The sequence below is a fragment of the Desarmillaria tabescens genome (assembly GCF_030435595.1).
Source record: "Desarmillaria tabescens strain CCBAS 213 chromosome Unknown EV420scaffold_61, whole genome shotgun sequence".
NCBI lineage: Eukaryota > Fungi > Basidiomycota > Agaricomycetes > Agaricales > Physalacriaceae > Desarmillaria > Desarmillaria tabescens.
The window spans coordinates 175358-197891 of NW_026848360.1; the positions used below are offsets into that span (position 1 = coordinate 175358).

General features: G+C 43.9%; 6 protein-coding genes across 6 annotated transcripts; 4 read left to right on the forward strand and 2 right to left on the reverse strand.

The window, feature by feature from the left end:
- Nucleotides 1-4308: 4308 nt before the first annotated feature.
- On the forward strand, nucleotides 4309-4470 carry EV420DRAFT_1220490 (uncharacterized protein; the record flags this gene model as incomplete). The annotated part of the gene is made up of 1 exon (XM_060466452.1): nucleotides 4309-4470. A coding segment is annotated over one exon (162 nt), but the record flags the coding sequence as incomplete, so codon positions are not given.
- A 4614-nt stretch (nucleotides 4471-9084) lies between these two features.
- EV420DRAFT_1485154 (uncharacterized protein) lies at nucleotides 9085-9929 on the reverse strand (the record flags this gene model as incomplete). The annotated part of the gene is made up of 7 exons (XM_060470174.1): nucleotides 9085-9125; nucleotides 9179-9303; nucleotides 9362-9375; nucleotides 9427-9468; nucleotides 9538-9553; nucleotides 9613-9660; nucleotides 9757-9929. The coding sequence occupies 7 exons, from the start codon at nucleotides 9927-9929 to the stop codon at nucleotides 9085-9087; spliced, it is 459 nt and encodes a 152-aa protein (XP_060324536.1).
- Nucleotides 9930-10864: 935 nt separating this feature from the next.
- EV420DRAFT_1726730 (cytochrome P450) lies at nucleotides 10865-12746 on the forward strand (the record flags this gene model as incomplete). Its single annotated transcript, XM_060479836.1, has 8 exons — nucleotides 10865-11141; nucleotides 11195-11253; nucleotides 11362-11380; nucleotides 11431-11448; nucleotides 11498-11508; nucleotides 11560-11739; nucleotides 11789-12076; nucleotides 12137-12746. The coding sequence occupies 8 exons, from the start codon at nucleotides 10865-10867 to the stop codon at nucleotides 12287-12289; spliced, it is 1005 nt and encodes a 334-aa protein (XP_060324537.1). The 3' UTR covers nucleotides 12290-12746.
- A 115-nt stretch (nucleotides 12747-12861) lies between these two features.
- On the reverse strand, nucleotides 12862-14923 carry EV420DRAFT_1485156 (uncharacterized protein; the record flags this gene model as incomplete). Its single annotated transcript, XM_060470175.1, has 10 exons — nucleotides 12862-13105; nucleotides 13460-13675; nucleotides 13698-13750; nucleotides 13798-13896; nucleotides 13970-14048; nucleotides 14095-14254; nucleotides 14478-14607; nucleotides 14639-14652; nucleotides 14705-14800; nucleotides 14890-14923. The coding sequence occupies 10 exons, from the start codon at nucleotides 14921-14923 to the stop codon at nucleotides 12862-12864; spliced, it is 1125 nt and encodes a 374-aa protein (XP_060324538.1).
- A 3154-nt stretch (nucleotides 14924-18077) lies between these two features.
- EV420DRAFT_1768699 (uncharacterized protein) lies at nucleotides 18078-19461 on the forward strand (the record flags this gene model as incomplete). Its single annotated transcript, XM_060480983.1, has 6 exons — nucleotides 18078-18529; nucleotides 18588-18754; nucleotides 18808-18958; nucleotides 19010-19084; nucleotides 19132-19163; nucleotides 19224-19461. Coding segments are annotated over exons 1-6 (1008 nt in total), but the record flags the coding sequence as incomplete, so codon positions are not given.
- A 1539-nt stretch (nucleotides 19462-21000) lies between these two features.
- On the forward strand, nucleotides 21001-21729 carry EV420DRAFT_1577278 (uncharacterized protein). Its single transcript, XM_060474528.1, has one exon. The coding sequence runs from the start codon at nucleotides 21070-21072 to the stop codon at nucleotides 21271-21273; it is 204 nt and encodes a 67-aa protein (XP_060324540.1). The 5' UTR covers nucleotides 21001-21069; the 3' UTR covers nucleotides 21274-21729.
- The last annotated feature ends 805 nt before the right edge of the window (nucleotides 21730-22534 follow it).

The following is a 22534-nucleotide window of genomic DNA, read 5'->3' on the forward strand; positions in this document are numbered from 1 at the left end:
GTGAGTTGTGTGATGCTATGGAATTCAGGGAGGGTATGAGTTAATTTTAGAACAACACTCACTGGGAGATGAAAATATGTCCCCATTGCCAACACTATTGATGGTCACACCTGAAGTGAGGTAGTTGCTATGATCTCATTTGAATAAGTAAAGTTGAAGGAAAATCCTTGATAAATTACTTATGAGTTTTCCTTGGTGATGGGTCAAGAATGTATGCCTTCTCTTTCTGCTTTGAAGGGCCCCCACTGGAGATGCTGTGGGTGAAGCAATGGTGGATGTAGGGTGGAGAACTCAACTGCCAGCATGAAATGGTGAAGTTGTTGTGTTGGCCAGATATTGATCTACACATTTATATACAGTTGCACTGCAACTCATTTGACAGATTAGTGCATTTTCAATCTTATCAAAGCCATAGGCCCTGCAATATATTGGGTTTGACTGATTGACTTGGTTCACAGCGTGTTCTCTATATCAAAAGTATAGTGAGTTTGATTCTGAAAAAGATCAAAAGACACACCAGTGATAGAAGATGCCTGCCTTTGTGCCATATATGATGGCCCAGAAGGTGGCCCCATCATTGTTGAACATTGCAGTGATCCTGGGCCATTCTTGCCACTCATGCAAAGACACTCTAAAAGTTACATCATCCTCTTGGCCATGATACACCAGGAATGAATTCAAATGTGTGTTCAATGTCAATGCCTGATCCTTTCTTTTGCAGTAAACTGTGACTGGCCACTTAGCGCCAGTAATATCATTCAGAATCCACACCCTTCCAGATCATTTAATGCAGTTCCACTTAAGAAAGTGAATGACTTACAGTTGGTTCTCATAGACTTCCAGACTGACACTGGATACATTAGGAGGAGAAAGAACAGTGCACCATAGTATTGTCCAGACCATCACAAGTGAAAAGGATTGATAATGCATCAGACTATGTTTTTTTAAGATGGGGTGATTCTTGGAAAATGAAATATGGCCAGAATTCTGCCTGAAATAAGGGAAGAAAATCCTAAAGTTTTTATTTTTGTGTTGGCATCGTTACCATGAAGTTGTGCATATATTCTTTGAATTCTTCTGTTTCATAAGTACCACCTGGGTTCTTATGTCACATTCTACTCGCATCATGCTCATCTTGAAGAAGGGGCTTCCAAGATGGAAACCTATAATGCTAAAGCACCTTAGTAACTTTGGGCAGGCCTTTGATCTCTGTCTACTTATGTACTTGGATATTTGCCTTTCTAAACTTAAATTTTTTTTGGCTAAATGTTCTCACAGGCCATCCAGCTCGATACCCAATGGCCAGAAAAGAAAACCTAGCAAAGTCTGATTGTCTTGAAGACTGATTATTCTGTTTTGAAATTGTCAATAGTTACCATGTTTGCTTTGAAATATTGCCTTTTCCATCAGGCACAGTTTTATTGTGTTTTTGACACAACATTTATATAAGTATAAGAATGAACCACATCACTGGTTCTTAAATAACTCATAAAATCCATCCTGTGGTGCAGGTGTTCTCTGGAGACATTTTTCATGTGAAGAGACATTACATTAAAACCATGCCAGTTTGAAATGATGTTTCAAGCAAATATGATAACTAATGATAATTTCGAAACAGAACAGTCGATCTTCAAGACAATTGGACTTTGCTAAGTTCTGTTTCCTTTTCTGGCCATTGAGCATTGAGCTGGATGGCCCATGAGAACATTTAGCCAAAAAAAACTATTTAGGTTTGGGAATGCAAATATCCATGTAATAAGTAAACAGGGATCAAAGGCCTGCCCAAAGGTACTAGGCTCTTCATACTGAAAATGTCTTCAGAGGAGAGCAGCTGCACTACAGGATGGATTTTATGAGTTGTTTAAGAATCAGCAACATGGTTCATTCTTATACTTATATAAATGTTGTGTCAAAAACACAATAAAACTGTGCCTGATGGAAAAGGCAATATTTCAAAGCAAACATGGTAACTATTGACAATTTCAAAACAGAATAATCAATCTTCAAGACAATCAGACTTTGCTAGGTTTTCTTTTCTGGCCATTGGGTATCGAGCTGGATGGCCTGTGAGAACATTTAGCCAAAAAAAAAATTTAAGTTTGAGAAGGCAAATATCCAAGTACATAAGGTAGGCATTGTCCAGATCTGGCACTCCCTTATATAAGCAGAACAAGTCCCAACTTGGTGCCTTTATTCTTACATCCTCTAGGCACAGATGGTCAATACAGCTTCAACAATAGTATCTACATGCTTCAAGGATGATTTCTATGCAAACAAAATATTTTATTACTCCCAGTTTGAGGAGATATTTAGCTTTTAGTAAAAAATTTTGAGGCCTATTTCTGACTACTCTACAATGATTTTCTATGCATTTAGAGCAAAAAAGAGTTTTTGATCTTGTCGAATTTGGCAGCTTAGTCATCTATTAGTCATTCAGCATGTCACATGCCTATAATTAATAGCAGGCACTTGCCTCAGCATGGCTCTGAAAGAATATCTAGCATGATTGTTATGTCATGAGCAATGAACAAACCAATGTAAGAGGCCATTCAGTTCAAAATCATGCAAAATCTCACTACTTTTATATTCAGACCATCAAATTTGGCACTTATGTAATGCTTACATAAGAATGCCAGATCCAAGTGACACCTACCTTAAGTAGACAGGGATCAAAGGCCCACCCAAAGTTACTAAGATGCTTCAGCCACCTTACAAGTCAGACAGAAATAGGGCTTCATAAATATAGTTATGAACAAACTTCTATCAAGAATAGTACTACGTATATTCATAACAACCACTGTTTTTGAACCTTCATCAAGACACAATTGCAAAGATTGAGAATTCGGATGGCTGGTGTTAGTAGATGATTCAACTGTGTGTCCAATACTATCCATGTTGACCGGTGATTCAACATGTATCCAGATACCACAGACATATGTCAAAATTGCCTGCTCTGATTTCAGCTACATCAGCATCAGTTCAGCAAGGGACTTTATCAATATCACTTATGATAAACTATGGGCAAACAGTGCCACAGGAGGGTGCTCAGGGACTCTTCGACTAGTATTGTTCTGGTCTAGTGCATGAACTTCTTACCTTGTTCTGAATCTTCTACTCATTCCTATATAGTGTAGGTTGATCCCACTCAAGATGGCAGTTCTGTTCAAGGATAAGGAGGAGCCATCACCGCATAGGGCCATCAAAGTTGTCTGCCATCCTGATACTACCACGATGTCTATGCACTTTACAGTTCCCCAACCCCACCACCAAATCACCTCTACAATTTCATCTGCACTTCCTGACCCTCAGCTTCTTCAACTTGCTGAGCAACATCGTCCACAGGCTCGCTATTAGCAGTTTGACCGCCTCCATGCATCTCTCCATGCTCACCTCCAACTCAGCCTCTAGCGGCACTATCACTTGCTCTGAAAGCATCATCAGACCCTCCATAATCACTGCAGCGACAACCTCTTTAGCCCCAAAAACATCATCCGAGAACCTGGAAGAGTATCATATCATGTACCCTTCCTCCAGTTGCATTTCTCTGTGCTTGTTTCCATCCTAACACACACAATCTGCTCTCTCTGATTCAAAAAAAACTGCGTTCATAAAAGTTGTTGGGAAATATAATGATATCGAGGGCTGCTAGTGTCAGCATTGATGGGAAAGATTCAAAAGTCAGATGTTGGCCTCGAAGTAAAGAGGGCAAGTCACTGCAGGCTTGTAGTATGAAATTGGAGTTTTTCTTCTGAAACTCCATTTCTGATCCACTCTTCGACTTCTTTCTCGCCCCACCATACCCTACATATAATCCTTTGCAACCACCTCTATCACCACAGGCAGGAGCAACAAGGAAAAGAGCACTCTCTCTCTCTCCTCATGACCTGTTGACTCTTGGCTTCCCTCAGCATGTGTCGACCTACAATAATCAACACTCATACACATCTTCTCTTCACGCTTGCATTGTATCACTCAAAGCACCCTGAAGGGTGGTATATGAGACTGCAATTGACTTTGTTGGGGGGTAACGGGGTGAAGACAATAGTCAATGTGTGATGTGAGCCTGGAGGTGATCATGCAAGGAATGTGGAAAGAGCTGGCGGATGAGAAATGGGAGGGTGTCCGGTATCAATTTGTTATCAGTGCATTCCTTTCTTTTTCACTTCTACTTCCTTGCTAACTCATAGACAGGTGTTCATCCACATGTCCTTCGAGATCAAACCTGGCTCTCATCACGATGAAAATACGATGCAAAATCATTTACCTCGGCTGTGGAATTCGAGATTATCAATGCTTCGGGCTAGGTGAGGTGAGATCGGACTTGACACACTCTCACCGCCAGATGTCCAACAAACAGTATTCACCCAGCAACTATGGATAGCCATAGATTGTCATATTCCAATAAGGGTGCATACACGAGAAGCAGAGGAGGAAACAGAGTGTGTTATGAAGGAAATTGTGCCCAAGGATACATTTAAGGATAATCAATGATAGGTGGGATGTGGAGCAGATGTTGGACATGGCAAGAAAGGATATATGATATTTGGAGGACAAGGGTGGAGAGCACAAGTGGTGACCTGACCCCTGAGATGATTGGTATATATCTCTATGCTTGCCTTGTCTTGCCTTGTTCTAACTTCTTTACAGGGTGCACTGAGCAACTGATGAGAACATCATGTATTCTATCACCCAGAGAAGCATGGCAACCTTACTATTTACTATTTGTGCACATCTGAATTTGGTTCAGGGATTTGAATCAACATTGCCTAGGTATAGCCAACACACATCTGGCTTACCGCACTTTGGACTGCTTTCCTCCTGCGAGGTCATCCTCAGCAGCTTGCAACCTATTTGCTCATCTATTATGCTCGCAGTCTCTCCATCCCAACTTGTCACCCTCTGGCTGCCCCGCCTGATCTCTGAAATCTCAATCTGCTACAAAATCATGCATCTTTCATTGTCATTCCTTGACTGATTGTCAGTGGTGCTTGTAGACCATCCGAGGCCAAGAGCCTGTGTTCTGTGTAAGAACGCAAGGGTATGGCTTGTCTGTGAGGAAAGAAGTACGGAGGCGATGAAGGTGCAGATCCTCAAGAAGGACATCGATAAGCCATATGATGAAACTCAAAGTTCCCTTCTGTGATGTAGGGCAGATGTTGATGAGCTCGAGGACTGACTCGCTCATCTGGGTACGATTATTTTGTCAGTTCAACGTGTTCACATGCTACTGGTGTCATAGACTACATTTCTCCTTATTACTTCTAGGAGATATGCCATGAGGAAGCAATAAATTCCTACCTCATTTAAGCATATGTAAAGCGAGCTATCGAGTCCAGAAGAACATCGGGTGTTCTCACACCACACTTATTTCCCTTCAACAACCTTCATGGTACCAGCACCATTCTCCCAAACCTTCTGAACCCTCATCGAGATATGATGTGATTGCAAGGATCAGCAATTTGAATAGCTGGTCTTAGCAGATGATGAGTTTCTTCAAGTGAGTCCAGTACTATTCACATTGAATGGTGATTCATAGTACATTCAGACATGGCTGACAAAAGCTACTGTGATTCTACATTGAAATTTCCCATCCCTCAATCTCAGTATGGGCTCAGATATGCAGGAGTGTGACTATCAGTGTTGGAGTCTGGTGTGAGGGGATTCGACTGCATATCAACTGATGATGGTGCTATTTTAGTCTGGTGCATCAGTGCTCTTCTTACCTTTTTCTAAGTCTCATACTCATTATTTTAGATGTAGTTCATCTTGCTCAGGTCTCATTGATTTGTGCCCACGAAAGACAACACTTTTGTCCTACACCAATTCTCTACATGTTCCCTCCCCACTTGCAAACAGTGTTTCGCTACATCTGCTGAATATCGATTGGATGCTACGTAACCATGGTGCTTCCACATCATTCCAGCATCGACCTCTTTAGCCCCAAAAACATCGCCAAAATACCCAAGAACCCTGAGAGGGTATTGACGTGCACATATTCTAAACAAAGAGAGGTTATTTGGGACGTTATAGCAACAATTTTTTTCTCATACAATGCCACGCATGAGAGGTTCCTCCAATGGAGAGCGCGCATGTCTAGGGAGGTTCAATTTGGGCTGATGTTCTTCACAATGCATTGTGTCTTGTGGGTGCTGTCCACTTATGTTCCAGAGCCTAATCCAGCACCCATGACAACTCTGTGATCAAGAACCCACTGGTAATACTGTCAGCATTGTGTTAATTCTTCAACGTTGCCTCCTATCCATCAGTGCCCTGATCCACCCACACATGGGCCCTTAGGAACAATCCGGTGAGAGTGTCACCGAGAATAACCTCACACAAAATGATGCATGCATGTCTAGCAGTGGACATTGATTGACTTTGATACTAGTCAATGCTTACTCGGAACGAGAAATCAAAAACATGCCATAACCCACCAGTAATACCTCCAGTTCCTCCAACGAGACAGATTCACCAACGTGGCCCCATCTATCTCTACCTTGTAGCACTGCTTCACCCTGCTTCAAGAGACATCATCCACGGACTCCATCAACAATTCAATTATCTTCACGCCTCCATCCATGATCGCTTTCCAACTCCTCAACCTCCAGCAACGCCCTCGCCTGCCCAATGTTAGGGATGTGCACTGTCTGTATCCATACCGTATACTGTATGAGCAAGGCTGCTGATGGTGTCAGTCCATATAATTACAGCTGTATTTGTTGTCAAGATTTCGTCTTACCGATATGCATCAGTATGGTGTGCAATGGATGTTAGACTGATATACTAAATATTTCGAGATGCTACATGGGAATCCTTGCCAGGAAAATGCCATTTTCAGTCAGTTTAAGAAGCATGCTATGATGTCATACTTCCTTCAAGGCAAATGTTTGAGTCGTCAAGGGCTGTGATAGACAGTGAGATAAATGAAAATGATTTTTAGATGCTTGAATTCATGTCAGAAAACAAAAACAGGGTTCAAAAGTGCCTCCTCCCATCTGGTTGCACTGCCACATACAAGCCACACATATATGGCCATCAATGGCCATACTGTATGGTGTTGTTTGGAGGACTCATGGCTTTGGCACGTATACCGTACATGGAAGCTGTATCACCATACAATACAGTGACGGTGCACAGCCCTACTGCCCATGAAGCATCACTGGACATGGCAGCACCATACTAGTACTCACACCCAACACTAACCTCTCCAAGCTTTGAGCTTCAGCTTCAGCCCCTGCAATATCGCCAAATTTTCCGGACAACCACAAGAAGGGTCATACAGCACTCAGTGTGCCATCTCCCATGGAGTGTTGTCCATCGCTGTGGGTTGTTACCATTTGTTCTATCCCTGTCTTTGCAGCAGAACCTACATTCTGCAATGACCTGGCATGACTTATCCAAGCCATTAACATCTGGGAGGAGTGGAAAGAACTGTCTAGCTCAGTTGGACCGGGAGAGATGCCCGATTCTCCGATTGAAGAGGTGTACATGCATGCATCCAGGAATTGCAGCTCGAAATGATGACATGATCGAACCTAATCATTGTGACATGCGGATACTCAGGGTAAAGCATGCTGGAAGGACATGGCACCGTAACATCGCAAGCCATGGTATGGCATGTACACCTTACAGCAGCAAGAGGTACAGATGGATGGATATTTACTGATAGAAAGTGAAACAGTATGTTTTCTTTTAGTTTGCACCACCTTTTCCATACTTATGCAGGTGCTACAGTTGTTCAAGAATGTGCAATTCTGGTATCTTCCACCGCTAGGTCGCAACGAGGCGGGAAACATCAGTCTTGGGAGAGTATATTGTGAGGTGTTACGATCAGAGAATGTCATGAAGGCTACTTATGAAGCACTATGTTCCTCTCTCGCAACCATATATATATATTATCATGTCCATAAAACAGAGCCCAGTATAGAGTAAAAGAAATACTCCTATATTGATTCTGAAGGGTCGTTTCTGTCTCTGGAACATGGTCATTGAGCATCAGCTGAACATGTGAGGCAATGCTCATAAGGTGCTGACAAAGCAAACAAGATGACTTAATCTTGCCTTCAACCTTGACTTTCTCATTTGCAGTCAGCTCCTTCTTACGAAAATGGCATGTCAGACCTAAGCAAGGAGATTAGAAAGACGTGATATGCACTGCAGTTCTCTTCTTAGCAAAAAGCCGATATCTTATTCAGACATTCCTTTGAAACGGTGGCAAAGCTGAACAGTGCAGTGGTCAGACCTATTTTGGCTGAGAGCTGAGTATATATGAAACGGTTGTGTAGGCATGATGTCCTCAAACTGACAGGTCAATAGCCAGATGTCTATAATTGATAGCGCTGCTTCTGCATTCACCGGGCTCAGAACTTTTAGTGGATGTCTCTCATCCTCTTTGTTTGGCATGAAGGTTCTGAAGAAGGAATGGGACAAATTCTTTTTGGGTGCTTCTAAGCTGACTAGCTGCACACAGAACCAATATCAGAGCTGATAGCAGAGACAGATGTGACAAGCTGAGCTTGTTGAGGCAGGTGAATGATGTCCATGGATGATCGAAGTTTTTGCCGAGGGAGTTGTTGGGGAAGAACATGAAAGCATCATCTTGTGTGGCATCCAGATCAAACATGTGCCATGTAGAGGCAGATGATGAATAACAGACTATACAACCAGATTCTTGTCAATCCTCCCTTCCTGATTGGCTCGTCTGACCAGATTCTTCGACGTGTGTCCCGATATCTCAACGATTGCGATATGCATTCGGAGAAATATGTGGGAATTCAAAGGTGAGGTAGATGAATGGTGTATGGTCTAAAAATGCTCTCCAAGTTCTGCAGGGAGCAGGACGATGTGTAGGAAGCCAGAGGTGGTGGCTGACCCTTCAATGGTAGCTCACAGTTGGGGACGATGTAAATCCATAGCGATTGGATTGCATCAGGAAAAAACTACTTTGCTACATTGCAATATGTAGTCTATGTAGCACTTGTAGTGCCATAGCACAGTCCCCCATATGTAGCAGCTTGTAGCACACCACTAAGAGTACGTAGTAGCTGTATCAAGTGATAGCACCCCACCCAAACTATTGTATTGCTACAGTAGCAGCATTGTATCGATACCTACGAAGACATATTCTGACAAACACAGAAGAGGGCAGACCATGAAATGAATGAAATCAATATATTACTACTAGCTACTACACCAATATAGCTGTATGACATCACATGCACTAGACCACCTCCAACATCTGAACTCTGAGTAGCATCGCGATCCACCCTGTCATCACAAAGTACACCAAAACAGATTGAAATCCTAGCAGAACAGCAGTGAGATCAGTAGTAGCTGATAGGAACAAGGCTACAGCACTTACAACTGATTGCATTGCTATGAAAAATGGGAAATATAGGGACAGTGCAATAACCGCAGTTGTCGCACCTGGTCTTTGGCACCATTACAGTTCATGGGTTGTTCCAAGTCCTAAGTGCTATGGCATAAATATGATGAATGTCAAAACAATTCAAGTTACATACATTCCAGGACAGGTACCCTTAGAACACTATTCCTATGAAAAGCACGAGACGAGTCAGTAAAAAAGCATGGGGTTGCAGTTGGGGTACTCACCGGCAGCCTTGAGTACAAGACATCTCATCCAAGTGCTGTGAAACAAGGCTGTGTGAGATCAAGTGAAAGAGACAGCATGAACATGCACAATGAACAGTGAATTTAGCATTCAAAGCATAAGAGACACATATCCAAGGAGCGCACAAATGGTGAAGAGGACCATCTGAAGGGAACATAGGTTGCCTGCACCAGTAAGCCAGAAGGAAGATAAAACCATAAACGGCGACACGTGAAGAGGAACGAGAGAGGTAGGTGCTGAAATGTTGATGGAGGAAAGAAAGCAAGGGTGGTTGGATTTGGTTGGGATCTGATGGCATGATCTTGGTTGATTATGCACGTGATGGATGGACTCTGTGTCGGAGTTTCAAATGAACTTATTAGAACTCCCCCCCAGCTACTTGTCCTTGGCACTGCCATTGTAGCTGTCCATACTTCACAAGGCATATATCGTTCTAATTACCTTCTGATGTGCTGATTTTGTCTTTGCGTTACTTTCCTATCCTTATTCAAGTCCATATTTCAGTCAGACTCAATATTCTCTTTTAGCTGACACTCAACTTGTACCATCAGCCACTATCGTAGACCCAAAAAAAGAGATAATGCTGACCAATGTTGTAGCATTCAGTAGGTTTCACTGAAGTATACAGATTGTGTATGTAGCTACTGGCAGTATATACAGAATGCTACCTACTGCTACCTAGTGCTGTGCACCCTCTACCATCACTACTGGCGATACATAAGCTACATATATCTGAGTGGCAGATACGTAGCAAAAGGGTTTTTCCTGATGTGTGTGCTGTGGTTACTGGTCATCATGAGGGACTCTCAGTGCAGTGGTTTGCATCTTCTGCTTGAGATGCTATTCTCAAAGCAAGTGACAGGACTTCCACGATTGATGTGCAGAACTGGTCTGTGAAGTCCGGCGATAATGATTGCTAGCTGCTAGCCATCTCCTAGGATGAACCGCATCTGTTGGGATTTGGCAATCCGGCATCATGCCAAAGATGCTTATTAAGGTAGAAGTCTTAGGAAAAGCATGGAAAGTTCTAGTAAAAGTACATTTAGTATAAAAGTAGGTACTTTAGTGTAGATCCTCATGCATTTGCAGAGCTCAGCCAAGTGCAATACTATTGGCTTGCTACTGCGCATGTGACACTGGGAATGAACCAATACCCCATTTTCCAACAGCATCTTGCGAGGCTATCATTCCACTACATAACACTCAGCAGCCAATCCACTTGTCCCACCTAGGATGGACAGCATCGGTAGAGCAGGTTTTTCTCATGACTTTGGCGCCATCGACGGGAAACCGCAAATTTTCGACGGCCTTGACCTGAGCAGTGGCGCCGCCTTCTTTGCTTTCACGATCATCACGGGTATGGTCTTCCCTGCCGTTCTTCGGTTGCCTTCGAAGAGGAAAGAGGCTTTAACTGATATGAACCGTGTATTCTCTGGTGTGGCCGACCAGCTCTTGTCAAAGGCCAAGGAGCATGGGAACGAGGAGGATAAATCTGTAATGGGTCTGCTTCGTGAGTATGACCAATACTGGTTCCTGTGGGAAGCTGATAGCGTTTATATACAGTCAAATCAGAGATGCATGATGCAGACGTTCACATGTCTAGGGAAGAGATCATTGCACAGGTATCTGATACCGACCCCGCACTACTGATTCTTTGCTAACGATTGCTTACAACAGATGGTACAGAAATTTTTACTTTTGTTTTCGTGCTTACAATTTCGGAACTTTAGAACATGTTGTTGATAGCAGGTGAGCGTCGCAGATTTACTCCCTTATTTTGAAAGCTAATCATTTTACAGGCTATGAAATGACAAGCAGTAAGTCTCAATTCTTTCCAAGACTCTGCTCTGAATTGCTTTCGTATAGTCAGTCTCACGGTATGTGAGCTATCAGCGACCGATCATTAAATAAAATTGATAATCTCGCAGTGGGCCCTTATCGAAATGTGCAAGAACGCGGACATCCAGAACAAGCTCCGCGCAGAACTGGTGCAATTCGGCAACACCGACCCGACATGGGAGCAACTCAACTCGAGTCTTCCGTATCTTGACGCAGTCGTACACGAAACCCTACGATTGCACCCACCCGTATCAGAGGCCGTAAGGGTGGTGCGCATCCTATCCTCTAGCGTATCGATTATCTCTCACTTCCTAGCAGGCAACAGAAGACGACGTTCTTCCTCTCACTACACCAGTAGTGACCAAATCCGGAGAGACCGTTAACAGTCTCTTAGTGGCCAAAAAGACGGTCTTCACCGTTCCCATTCAAACGCTGAACATATCCGAGGAATTCTGGGGCCCTGATGCAAAGGAGTTCAGACCGGAGAGGTGGCTGGAGGACTTTACACCGCGAGCGAAGGAGATCCAGGGTCATCGACACCTGTTGACGTTCGTAGATGGACCCAAGACATGTCTCGGGAAGACGTTCGCTTTGACCGAGTTCAAGGTGAGTAAAATTCTTGAGGGAGGGTATGTGCTTGTTTTTGCTGAGGATTGGACTCTTTAGGCGGCGCTCTTTGTTATTGTACGGAACTTTGCATTCGAATTTCCTGGTGGAAGTGATACAGCTATCGGCAAGTATACCGGGAGTGTTTTGCCTCGACCGAAAGTCGTTGGCAAAGAGGGCGCAAAAGTTCCGTTGAGGGTGAGGCGCGTATGATGTGACACCCGATCTCGCGATGATATAGGCAGAGTCTAAGAAATAAATGAACAGCCCATACATTTCGTCCTGCTCCTGTTTCTGACGTTCAGTCGTCTCTGAGATACCCCAGAAACAAGAGCACCCCATCAAGTCTTCGGGAGGCAGAACAAATCATCGCGAGATAAGCTGCTTGCTTGCTGGGGTTCTGATTTGTTAGGCGTACGTCTCCCGTCTTGCACGTTTTCGTCAGAAGAACAAACGCTCCCACATCGACATGCCTTCAATATACACCGTCTCCACGGACGCGACCAGTGCAGTAAGAAGTTGCTCTGATATGGCATAGAGCATAATGTTGGCATGCCTCTTTCCCGAGACGACTGGTCGAGCCATATGCGGTAGAGGATGGCGTGGGTGGGAGTGGTGAGCAATATCTCGGGGGATACAGCGGATAACAGCACAGGCCGAGAGGGCTTTCGAGAGCCCTGAACGTGACTCCCAAACTAACGACAGAGATAGACATCAATTCGATGGTGTAGTGACGTTCGGTGGTGGGTAGGAAGAAAGACTATAGTAATTGAGCGGATGTCCATTTACCCCACTAAGCGGGGTGAGATGGGATTTCGTCGTCTGTCCGTCGCGATCGATATGATAACTTGATCGGTCCTATCGACCGGCGGCTTGCACCGTGCTGTATTCTTCCGAAAACACTCCGCTGGCTCTGACAACAACAGCACCGGAAGCGGAGAAGTGTAGCTATCTCGCTTCAATGCGGGGATCTCATGCACCGGCCTAGTGAACAAGTCCTTGCGGAGAGGGAAACAGAATTTCCACGATCTAAACAAGTGCCTCATCATCCTTAAGTACTGGTGACGGCGACCTGACTTTGGATCACGACTATTGCTGGACCAACCGGGCGCAGCATCAGGGCAAAAGTAGAGCGAGCCCAGTGCTTTGCATAGCAAGTTACAGTTCGAGGCCGGGCGGGTCACGATATCGTCCAATCTTTAGGCGGTTATCACCGGTTTGGGAGATCCGAGTGATCTGTTATGACGAGAGGCAAAAGTTTGCATGAGCTGGAAATCTAGATGCATTGTATCGCATCTAATGATATCTTTTCGTTCTCATATCTGGTCCTGCTCATTTAAATTAGCTTCCGACATGGATTTATACTTGACAAGAATTACTTACATTACACCCCATACACCGTCCTGGCACCTTCCCTTGCTACATCCAGCGAAAACGGAAGCCCCGACTGTTTGGGCTCTAACGCGCCATACACGTCTGCCGGAACCATGGACGACGCGTTGGTCTCCAGCAGGATCTACTTGCAATCGGTGGCCGGCATTGTTCGGCAGCGATGAGGTTTGCTGCGTAGCAGAGGGCCTGGCCTGTAGCAGAGGACGCCTGTCACATCGATGTGAAGTACTCCAGGAAACTGCGGCCGGATGCGGCGGTGTCGGTGAAGCAGTGAGTATGGACCTGTACGGTAGATTTAGCAAGAATGCATACAGTGAAAGCAGACGTACTCGATGATCCTTGGGCACGATGTCCTTCATGATTCTCGCTCTTTTCTCCAGCCTCCCGTGCGTGTAAGCACCATAATAGGTATGCGTTCCACAGCTATCCTACCCTTGTAGAACATCTGGCGGCGACAGCGTGCAGTGGTAGTCGAGTCCGATCTCGCCCAGGCGGACGCACTATGAATGTGATAGTGTAGTGAGAATCTCGGATTCCTGTCTGGACGAGAGCCGTGGTAGAATGTACGGGTGAATGCTTGCTTGCGAGTTAGCAAGAAAGTCAGAGAGGAAAAGGGATGAACGTACTATGTAATAACGAATCGATAGTGAATGCCCTCCCACCAGCCCTTGGGCCTTTTCACATCTCTCGGAACACTTCCGGCTCGTACCACGCGTCGACTATGCCTCCCTCCGTTATCCACATACACGCCCTTGACAAAGTCAAACGTGGTCTCATACCCCCTTTCTGGGTATGTTGAGCGATACAAAGTAAACGTGGAGAGAAGATGTATATGGGCGTCGATTATCGTGAACTGTGAAGTTCTGAGCTGCTGATAGCGAGTCTGTGACGTCGCTTGGCAGATTGAAAAAGCTGAGGTCAAGAAGTGGAATAGGGTGCAGATGGGACTAGTGTGCGGGTGGATTGTTGAAAGAAGGAATGATCGTGATAATTGTCGTAGAATGTGCACCAATCAAAGTCGATGTCGGTGACGCCGTTGTCAGACGTGATGTGGTGGTGACTGACGCGCTTGATGGCATTAGCTGCTCCTTATCCTCGGCGGAAGACAGGGATACTACTTCAGCGAATGGGGAGGGGATCTGTAGAGAATCGGTGGAGAAGTGGGCACACATCGATGCGTCGACCTATGAATAAGAATGAGTACAACATTCAGAAAGAGTGATCAAGCTGACGCACTGGACCAAAACCATACTATCAAGCCGCTGAGCCCCCTCACACCAGACTCCAACGTCACATTCCTAATCCATACTGATGTGCTGAGGTCAAAACGGGCTATTTTGACGTAGATTCGCAGTAGCTATTATCAGCCGTGTCTGGATGCACCATGAATCGCCGGATGACAGGATCAGGATTGAACGCACTCGAAGAGTCCAATAATTTGCTGAGACTAGCCATCCGAATTCACGGTCCTTGCATTCGCGTCGAGGGCCGGTGAAAGTCAAGGTGCCATGGAGGTCGAAGAGAAAGAAGGGTGGCGTGAGAACGCTCTGGACTCCGTATAACTCGCTTTACGTCTGCTTAAACAAGGTAGGAATATATACGTCTTTTATTGCTTCCTCTCCTAGAAGTAACAAGGAGACACGTTCTACGAAACCAATGACACACATTGAACTGACAAAATACTCGTACTGCTCACAACGTGACCGGTAACCATCGATGCCCTTCTCGACTATCCGCACCTTCTTCGCCTCCGTCCTTCCTACAAGCCAAACCCATCTGCTGTTACACAGAACACCAGGTTTCGGTAAATGTTATAGTCTTCAAGCCCAACTGACACTCGGTCAAGAATCGATGTCTCTTCTAGTCCCACGCCCGAACGACGTTTCCACGAATACGTCTCTCAAGGAAGAAACGACGAGGACTGAGGTACGATTCCGCAGTGGGTGGAGATCGAGAAGATCAACATCAGGGTACAACAGCGAGAGTGACGCGTTGGGATGGACGGAGGCATGAGCGTAATCGGCGAATCATCGAGGACGACATCACAGAGAAGCAATCCCAAGTGTGTTAATACGCTCTGTTCCCCCTACTTCGAACACCCTTCAAAGTGTTCATAGTGGCGAACACAGCCCGATCGGTGCAGAAGGGAATATGACCGGCAATCTCTCTCTTTCGCAGAAGAAACAGGCACGATTTCGTCGTGGATGGAGAATGGCGAAGGCGAAGAGTAACATCAGGGCGAGAGATTGACAAGTTGGGGATGGAGAGGTGGGTTGGCGTAATAGAGTGAGTGTTCCAGAGGGTGGGTTGCAATGTCGTGGAGCCGTCGAGGAGGAGGAAACTACTCCAGGTGCAGTAAGCTGTGGTTTCTCTCGCCACGGAATTAATCTATGCTCATCCAAGTGCTTTGTAAGGGTGAACGTGGTCTGGGGAGCAGTACAACGGATACAGGAAAGCGTGTAGGCATCATATTCGGAGCTGTGTGAGGATGGGCGAAGGGTATGATACGACGTGCTTCCCTCTCTTGCGGTGAGGTATATCGTCGATATTCGTAAGAGGGCTTGTTTGAGAATAGAAACGTTTCTTTCCTCAGTTTAGGAAGACACAGACAATGCCTACCAGAGTAAAGTGTCAGATATAGCCAAGATGTCAAACGAATAAGACACTTACGGCGGATACCGGTCAAGTAAACAAGACGAATTCCTTCGAAACGCCAGTGATGTAGAGCAATATGCTTGATACAGCTTTGCAGTCCTTCCGTCCGTCCAATCTAGCCGAGATGTATCATGTATCGATTCGCTGATGATGGTGCGGAAGGAACAGAACAACGTCACAGGCAGGTCGCCAGCCGGACCTCTGCACGGGCTTTAGACTAGCTGGTACACGGAGCTTTGGCAAGCACTTGCTAAGCTTGTGAGGAATATGATCCCAGCGAACACTCGAAGGCTGCTGACGATGGAGTTCGGTAAATCGTCACTTCGGCATCATAGGAGCATGCAGGGACTGACGAGAGAGCCGTCTTCCCCATCTGCACGCGTAATGCACCTCGTGATGGCACTATATCGTAGAAACGAGTGGTAATGGACTGAGACTGAGCCACGTATGACCAGCCTCGAAATTCCTATCTGTCAAATCCTCGTGCCATAATCCTTTCTCTTCTTTCGGCCACGTTGGAGCATGCTCTTCGACACAGACGGCGATCCCCAGGTCTCGACGATTACGGTGCAGATAGCACATGCTCTAACAGCAGAAGCGGCGGTGTCTGCTCTTTCGGAGGGATGCGTGCGAGGGATTAAAAGGGTGAAGCCAGTGAACAGGTTCAGGTCCTTGACAATGAAAATGTGTTCCGAGGTTGGGAGGTTGAACAAGGGTATCCTAAGCCTGCGAGACATGTATAAAGGGTGACGCGGGGCTCCTCCAACAAAAGTTCTATGTGTAGTGAGCCTAGTGGAACGACACATCAGATATGGACATGGGAGTCAGAGCGATAATGCACGCACCTTCAGCAAAAGACAACATCTTCTTCATCTCTTCGCTACACGGTGTATCCTTGGCTGGATAGAAGCTCGCCATCCCATCAAAACGTCGGGGATGTGAGCGACGGGGTGATTGTGGGATCGTAGCATTTCCGTCCTAGCATACGAATACACGAATGCATGGTCTCAGGGTCCTTTCATCGTGTTGACGCTGTTCCATTCGAACTCCGGACGACCTGTTCAGAGAACGCCTTTGATAGGTAGTCGATAGTTATACGCGACACGAGCCCGGCGAGCTAAATCTCGTCACCTGAGGTCATCGACTGGCAACGAATGATATGCAAAGGACATACTCGAAGGGCGGGGATTTATGCATCATTATTTGGTCACGGTGGAGGTGGGGCTCGTACTTATGAACACAGGTACCATAGGAATACGCCTATTCGGTTGGTAATCAATAGGAAATCGACGAGGTAAGATAGAAAGTTTACATGGGCTGCAGCACCACGACGTGGGAAGGGATATCCCGACAATCATCTCCATCTCGTCATTGCGCGACATCCGAAAGGAAAGCCGCTATCTCTCGACCCCCCCCATACCAACGCGCCTTTTCTCTTCAACTGAGCTTTGCTGGATGTCGCGGGCTGCGTGCCATGGGCTCGTCCAAGGCTTGTCGTGATGGTTGTCGATATAGGAAACCCGGCGATAGAGGACGATGCAAGCGGCTGGGAGCGGCTGATGGACCGAGCTAGAGCGAGTTCAGAGATTTGTGGCTCGAGCACGGGGCGTCCAACAAAAGGAAAACAACGCCATCCGTCCCCGCTACTGATGATCTTCTGACCCCTTGGCCTCTTCGAGGGCCAGGCATAGTCGTTAGAGAGGTGCATGTATTGCCTGTTGTCGATGGAAGGAGTAAAAGGTAGAGCCAAGCCATAAATGCTTCAGGAGCGAGGACTTGGAAAATGAGGTTGCAGTCATTGCAGGAGCGATTCTGCCACATAATGAGAACGCAACGCAGAGAAAACAAGAAAGAAAGAAGGACGCACGATGGCATGCCACCCTTCACGGTAAGAAATTGCCCGACAGAGTTGCTACGTTCAACCACCCTTGCCATCGCCTCGGTTTTTAAACTCCTGCCAATCATTGGTCTACGAATCCACCAAAACAAGTAGCGCCTTCATCGAAAAAAAAGAGCAAGACAGCACACGGCAGTGAAACGGCTTCACGCAGTGCCAGATAGATGATGGTGGCGGTGGAAAGCTATGAGGCGTGGGGAAACTCACATCGCCCCCATCAGATACATATCACCGCAACGTGTTTCTTCCACTCGTACTCTCACCATCGACCGTACAGCGCAATTCAAAGAATGCAAGCTCCTTCTCAACTTTTTACTCAGTCTCCAAGTGCAGCGGCACCTGGTCGATCTGCAATTCTCCCGCCTCCGAATCTCGCTCCGGATGATACCGACTGGATGTCGAATGCCAGTGTCACTTTCAAGCTACTTGCTGGTGCAGGCGAAATTGATCGCACGGGCATCGCAAAGGCGATCGCGAATATTGCTCTCCCGATCCTGGAACTGGTTCAGGTGTGAATCTATGACTCTTGGGAAATATTACATACTGAAAGGGACCACCTGTTATTAGAATAATAAGAAAGCACAGAATGATCTCAAGGATACTATCAAGTACCTTGATGAGATGCTCCACTATGTCTCTGAGGAGACCAAACTCCTTCAAGATGGTCAATCCTTGACAGATGCTTCAACCCACCCTCTGGCACGCTTACAGCAAATGGGGGATGAATTCATCAGGTGTGCCTCTCTTTGATCTCATTAAGAGTCAGGGATTGATGTCTGCTGTTCAGTCAGCTCAAGGTTTTGAAAGATGATTTGAACAAGGTCTATGGAAAGACTGGGTTTCAAGCAAAGATAAAGAAGTCATTTCAGAGCAAGACTATCTTAGATCATGTTAATCAACACAAGGAATATGTCAAGGAAGCTCGAGATAAGCTTCTTGTGTGTTCTTTTCTGCTATAACATGTTAGAAGAATGCTAATCCTTTTCTAGACAACTGCTGTGCTTTCAGGTACCAGACAAGTTGGAGAGGTGAAGGCAATAGTAACTAATATTCAAGATCATCTGGTAAATCTTGTTGATTATTGCATTGATGCATACTAATATTCTCATAGATAAGTTCTTCAAGAATAACTCAATCTATCAAGTATGTCTCTGTATATTTTCTAAGGTATAATAGGTCTTATATTAGTCCACTGATTAGTAGCACTATGCTCTCTGCTATTCCATCACCACCACCTCTTGTATTCAAGGGTCGAGATGATTTAGTCCAAAAAGGCACAGCTAATCTTCTTGCTGATTCTCCTCATTCTATTATTATTATGGGATTCGGAGGTATGGGAAAAACATCATTAGCATTGAAATTGCTAGATGATGCAGCTGTAAAAAGCAAATATAGAGAATGCAGATACTTTATTCCTTGTGATGAAGTCTGCAGTGTTGAGTCTACTGTTGAGATATTAATACATGCTATAATGAGGTTGATGAGGTTGCAAACTACCAGTGATTCTATCAAACAGCTACATGCTATATCAAAGCCAGTAGTTCTATTTTTTGACAATTTTGAGACTGTTTGGGATAAAAGTAATAATTAAAGTGTTCAAAGATTTTTAGAGCAGTTGAATGCTATAACACATATTACTCTGATGATTACTATGAGAGGAAGTGTTCCTCCAATAGACAATATTGATTGGCTAGAACTACCATATAATGGTCTATCACCATTAGCTGAATCTCCATCATCAGATGTGTTTATTACTATTTCAAAATATAATGGTGATATGAAAATTGTTATAAAGCTACTTGAAAAACTAGATGGATGGCCATTAGCTATTATGTTAATGGCTTACCAGGCCAAGATCATTCATCCAGAAGTGCTTCTAGAGAGCTGGGATAAGGAAAGAACCTTATTATTAGAAAAACCAGGAGCTCAATCTCGGTTAACTAGTGTTAATATTTCAATCAAAATAACTCTTCAGTCATCATTGCTTTCAAAACCAAACATTTTCAAGTTGTTGAGTGTAATATGCTATCTCCCTGATGGTATTCCTACATGGTCAAAAATATTGAGCAAAATACTACCAAATCTTTCAGAAAGAACTGGAATTGTGTCAAATTTATTACAATCTGGAATTATATATGAAGATAGTAAAGGTGGATTGAAAATATTGCAACCAATTCAGGCATATTTGAAGGCATATTTTCAGCAGCCAGATATACATATAAAACAGCAGTTTTGCACTTTTTATTTAAATGAAACTAAAGATAAACAATTGAAATCCTTGATTTCACAAGAAAACACAAAGTTTGGTTTAGCTCATTTAAACAATTTTGAATGGATATTTGTTGAGATTTTGAATAGTTGTAATGATGAAAAAAAACTAAAAATAATATATAATTTTTGCTACTTTCAATATTTGACTACAGGATCAGATATTTTATTAAAAAAAGTTATAGCTATAACAAAAGATCTAAATATGCTATGTTTGTATGCTGAAGCAATATTATTATTAGGCAAAAAATTATGTATATTTAATCAACAACAAGCAGCACAAGAGAAAATAAATGAAGCAAAGCAAATATTTGAGACAATTAGTAGTTCTCTTGGAGCAGCACAGTGTTTGCAAAGCTTGGGAAATATCTTGCAGATGATGCATCAATATCCAGAAGCAACTATCAAGCTAGAGAAAGCCATGCAAATGTTTGAGACTATTAGTGATTCTCTTGGAACAGCACAGTGTTTGCAAAGCTTAGGAGATATCTTGTATATGACAGATCAATATCCAGAAGCAACAAGCAAGCTAGAAAAGGCTATGCAAATGTTTGAGACTATTGATAATTCTCTTGGAGCAGCACAGTGTTTGAAAAGCTTGGGAGACATCTTGCGGATGATGAATCAATATCCAGAAGCAACAAGCAAGCTAGAGAAAGCCATGCAAATGTTTGAGACTATTAGTGATTCTCTTGGAACAGCACAGTGTTTGCAAAGCTTAGGAAATATCTTGCAGATGATGCATTAATATCCAGAAGCAACTATCAAGCTAGAGGAAGCCATGCAAATGTTTGAGACTATTGGTAATTCTCTTGGAGCAGCACAGTGTTTGCAAAGCTTGGGAGATATCTTGTGGATGACAGATCAATATCCAGAAGCAGTAAGTAAGCTAGAGAAAGCCATGCAAATGTTTAAGACTATTGGTGACTCTCTTGAAGCTGCACAGTGTGTGAAAATTCTTCATCATTGTCAAAAGTTCTTGTAAAAAGACTATTAAGAACTTATTAAAGCATTTATTTAGAATGCTAACTCAGTTCAGAACCTTGTATTCTTAGCATACATGACTACTATGGACTAAGTATAAGTTAGCTGGTATTCATTATGACTCATGTACAAGTAATTAGTTAGTACATAAGAAAGCCTAACTATGAATAGAATATCTTCTCTTCTGCTTATACTCTGTAACCTTAAAATTTAGATCTGTGCCAGACTAGAAGTAACACAACTTAAGCTTAAGAATAATCAAGCTGTGGAATGTTAATTAGCCTGTGGCTGTAGAAGCTGATGTAGTGTCTAGTTAGTCTGAGTTTTGCTGAGTAAAAGTTTATTAAGAGAAAAAAAGTACTAAAAAATACATAAAGATATTTAAATTGCTAGCTTTCATAATATTCTGTACTTGATTGCCTTTTTTTAAGCAAACATACCTGATCACAAGATGCATATGTTATATAATATAACCTATATTACTCAAGCCTTCTAAACCCTTTCTTGATTTTATCTGCACTTCTAATCCTAGTTGCTCTGATGATAGTCAAGCACAAAAGAGTGCATGTGATCACTACATTCATTGACAACATGAAACGCATCTATGAACAAGCAAAATGTGCCTTGGAACAAGCTGCTGAAACTATAAAGAAAAACTATAATAAGTACAGACAAGAAGCCATCAAGTACTTCTCCAGTGATAAGATTTGGCTTGATGCTACCAATCTACATCTTTTGCAATGCATGAAATAGCTTAATAACAGGTAAGTTGGACCCTTTGAAGTAATCACCAAGAATGGATGATCTGCCTACAAGCTTAAACTGCCAACTAGGTGAAAAATCCATAACACTTTCAATGAAGTTCTTCTTACCTTATGCTATCCACCCAAGTTCCCCAATCAGCAGCAACCACCACTGCCCAAACCCAATCTTGTTAATGGACAAAAAGAATACAAGGTTGAGAAAATTTTAGATGGTCATACTTGTACTGTTGGTTGCAGTTAAAGGCACAAGGAAATCATTGAGTATCTCATGAAGTGGAAAGGTTATCCAATGTTGTGTCTACAACCTGTTTACATATGTAATTTTGCAATCTGATGTATTTTATATGCATACTGAGATATAGTGGGCAAGTGGACTAAAACTACATGTCAACACCAATACTGCATGATGCACTGACATGAAACTGACTTATGGTATAAGAAGCAGTGGAACATTAAACAGGACTTAGTCATAGCACTGTATCTAATAGGCATGCTTGA

Excerpts from the sequence above, each read along its gene's own strand:
- EV420DRAFT_1577278 (XM_060474528.1), top strand. The coding sequence starts at position 21,070 with ATGCAAATGTTTGAGACTATTGGTAATTCTCTTGGAGCAGCACAGTGT.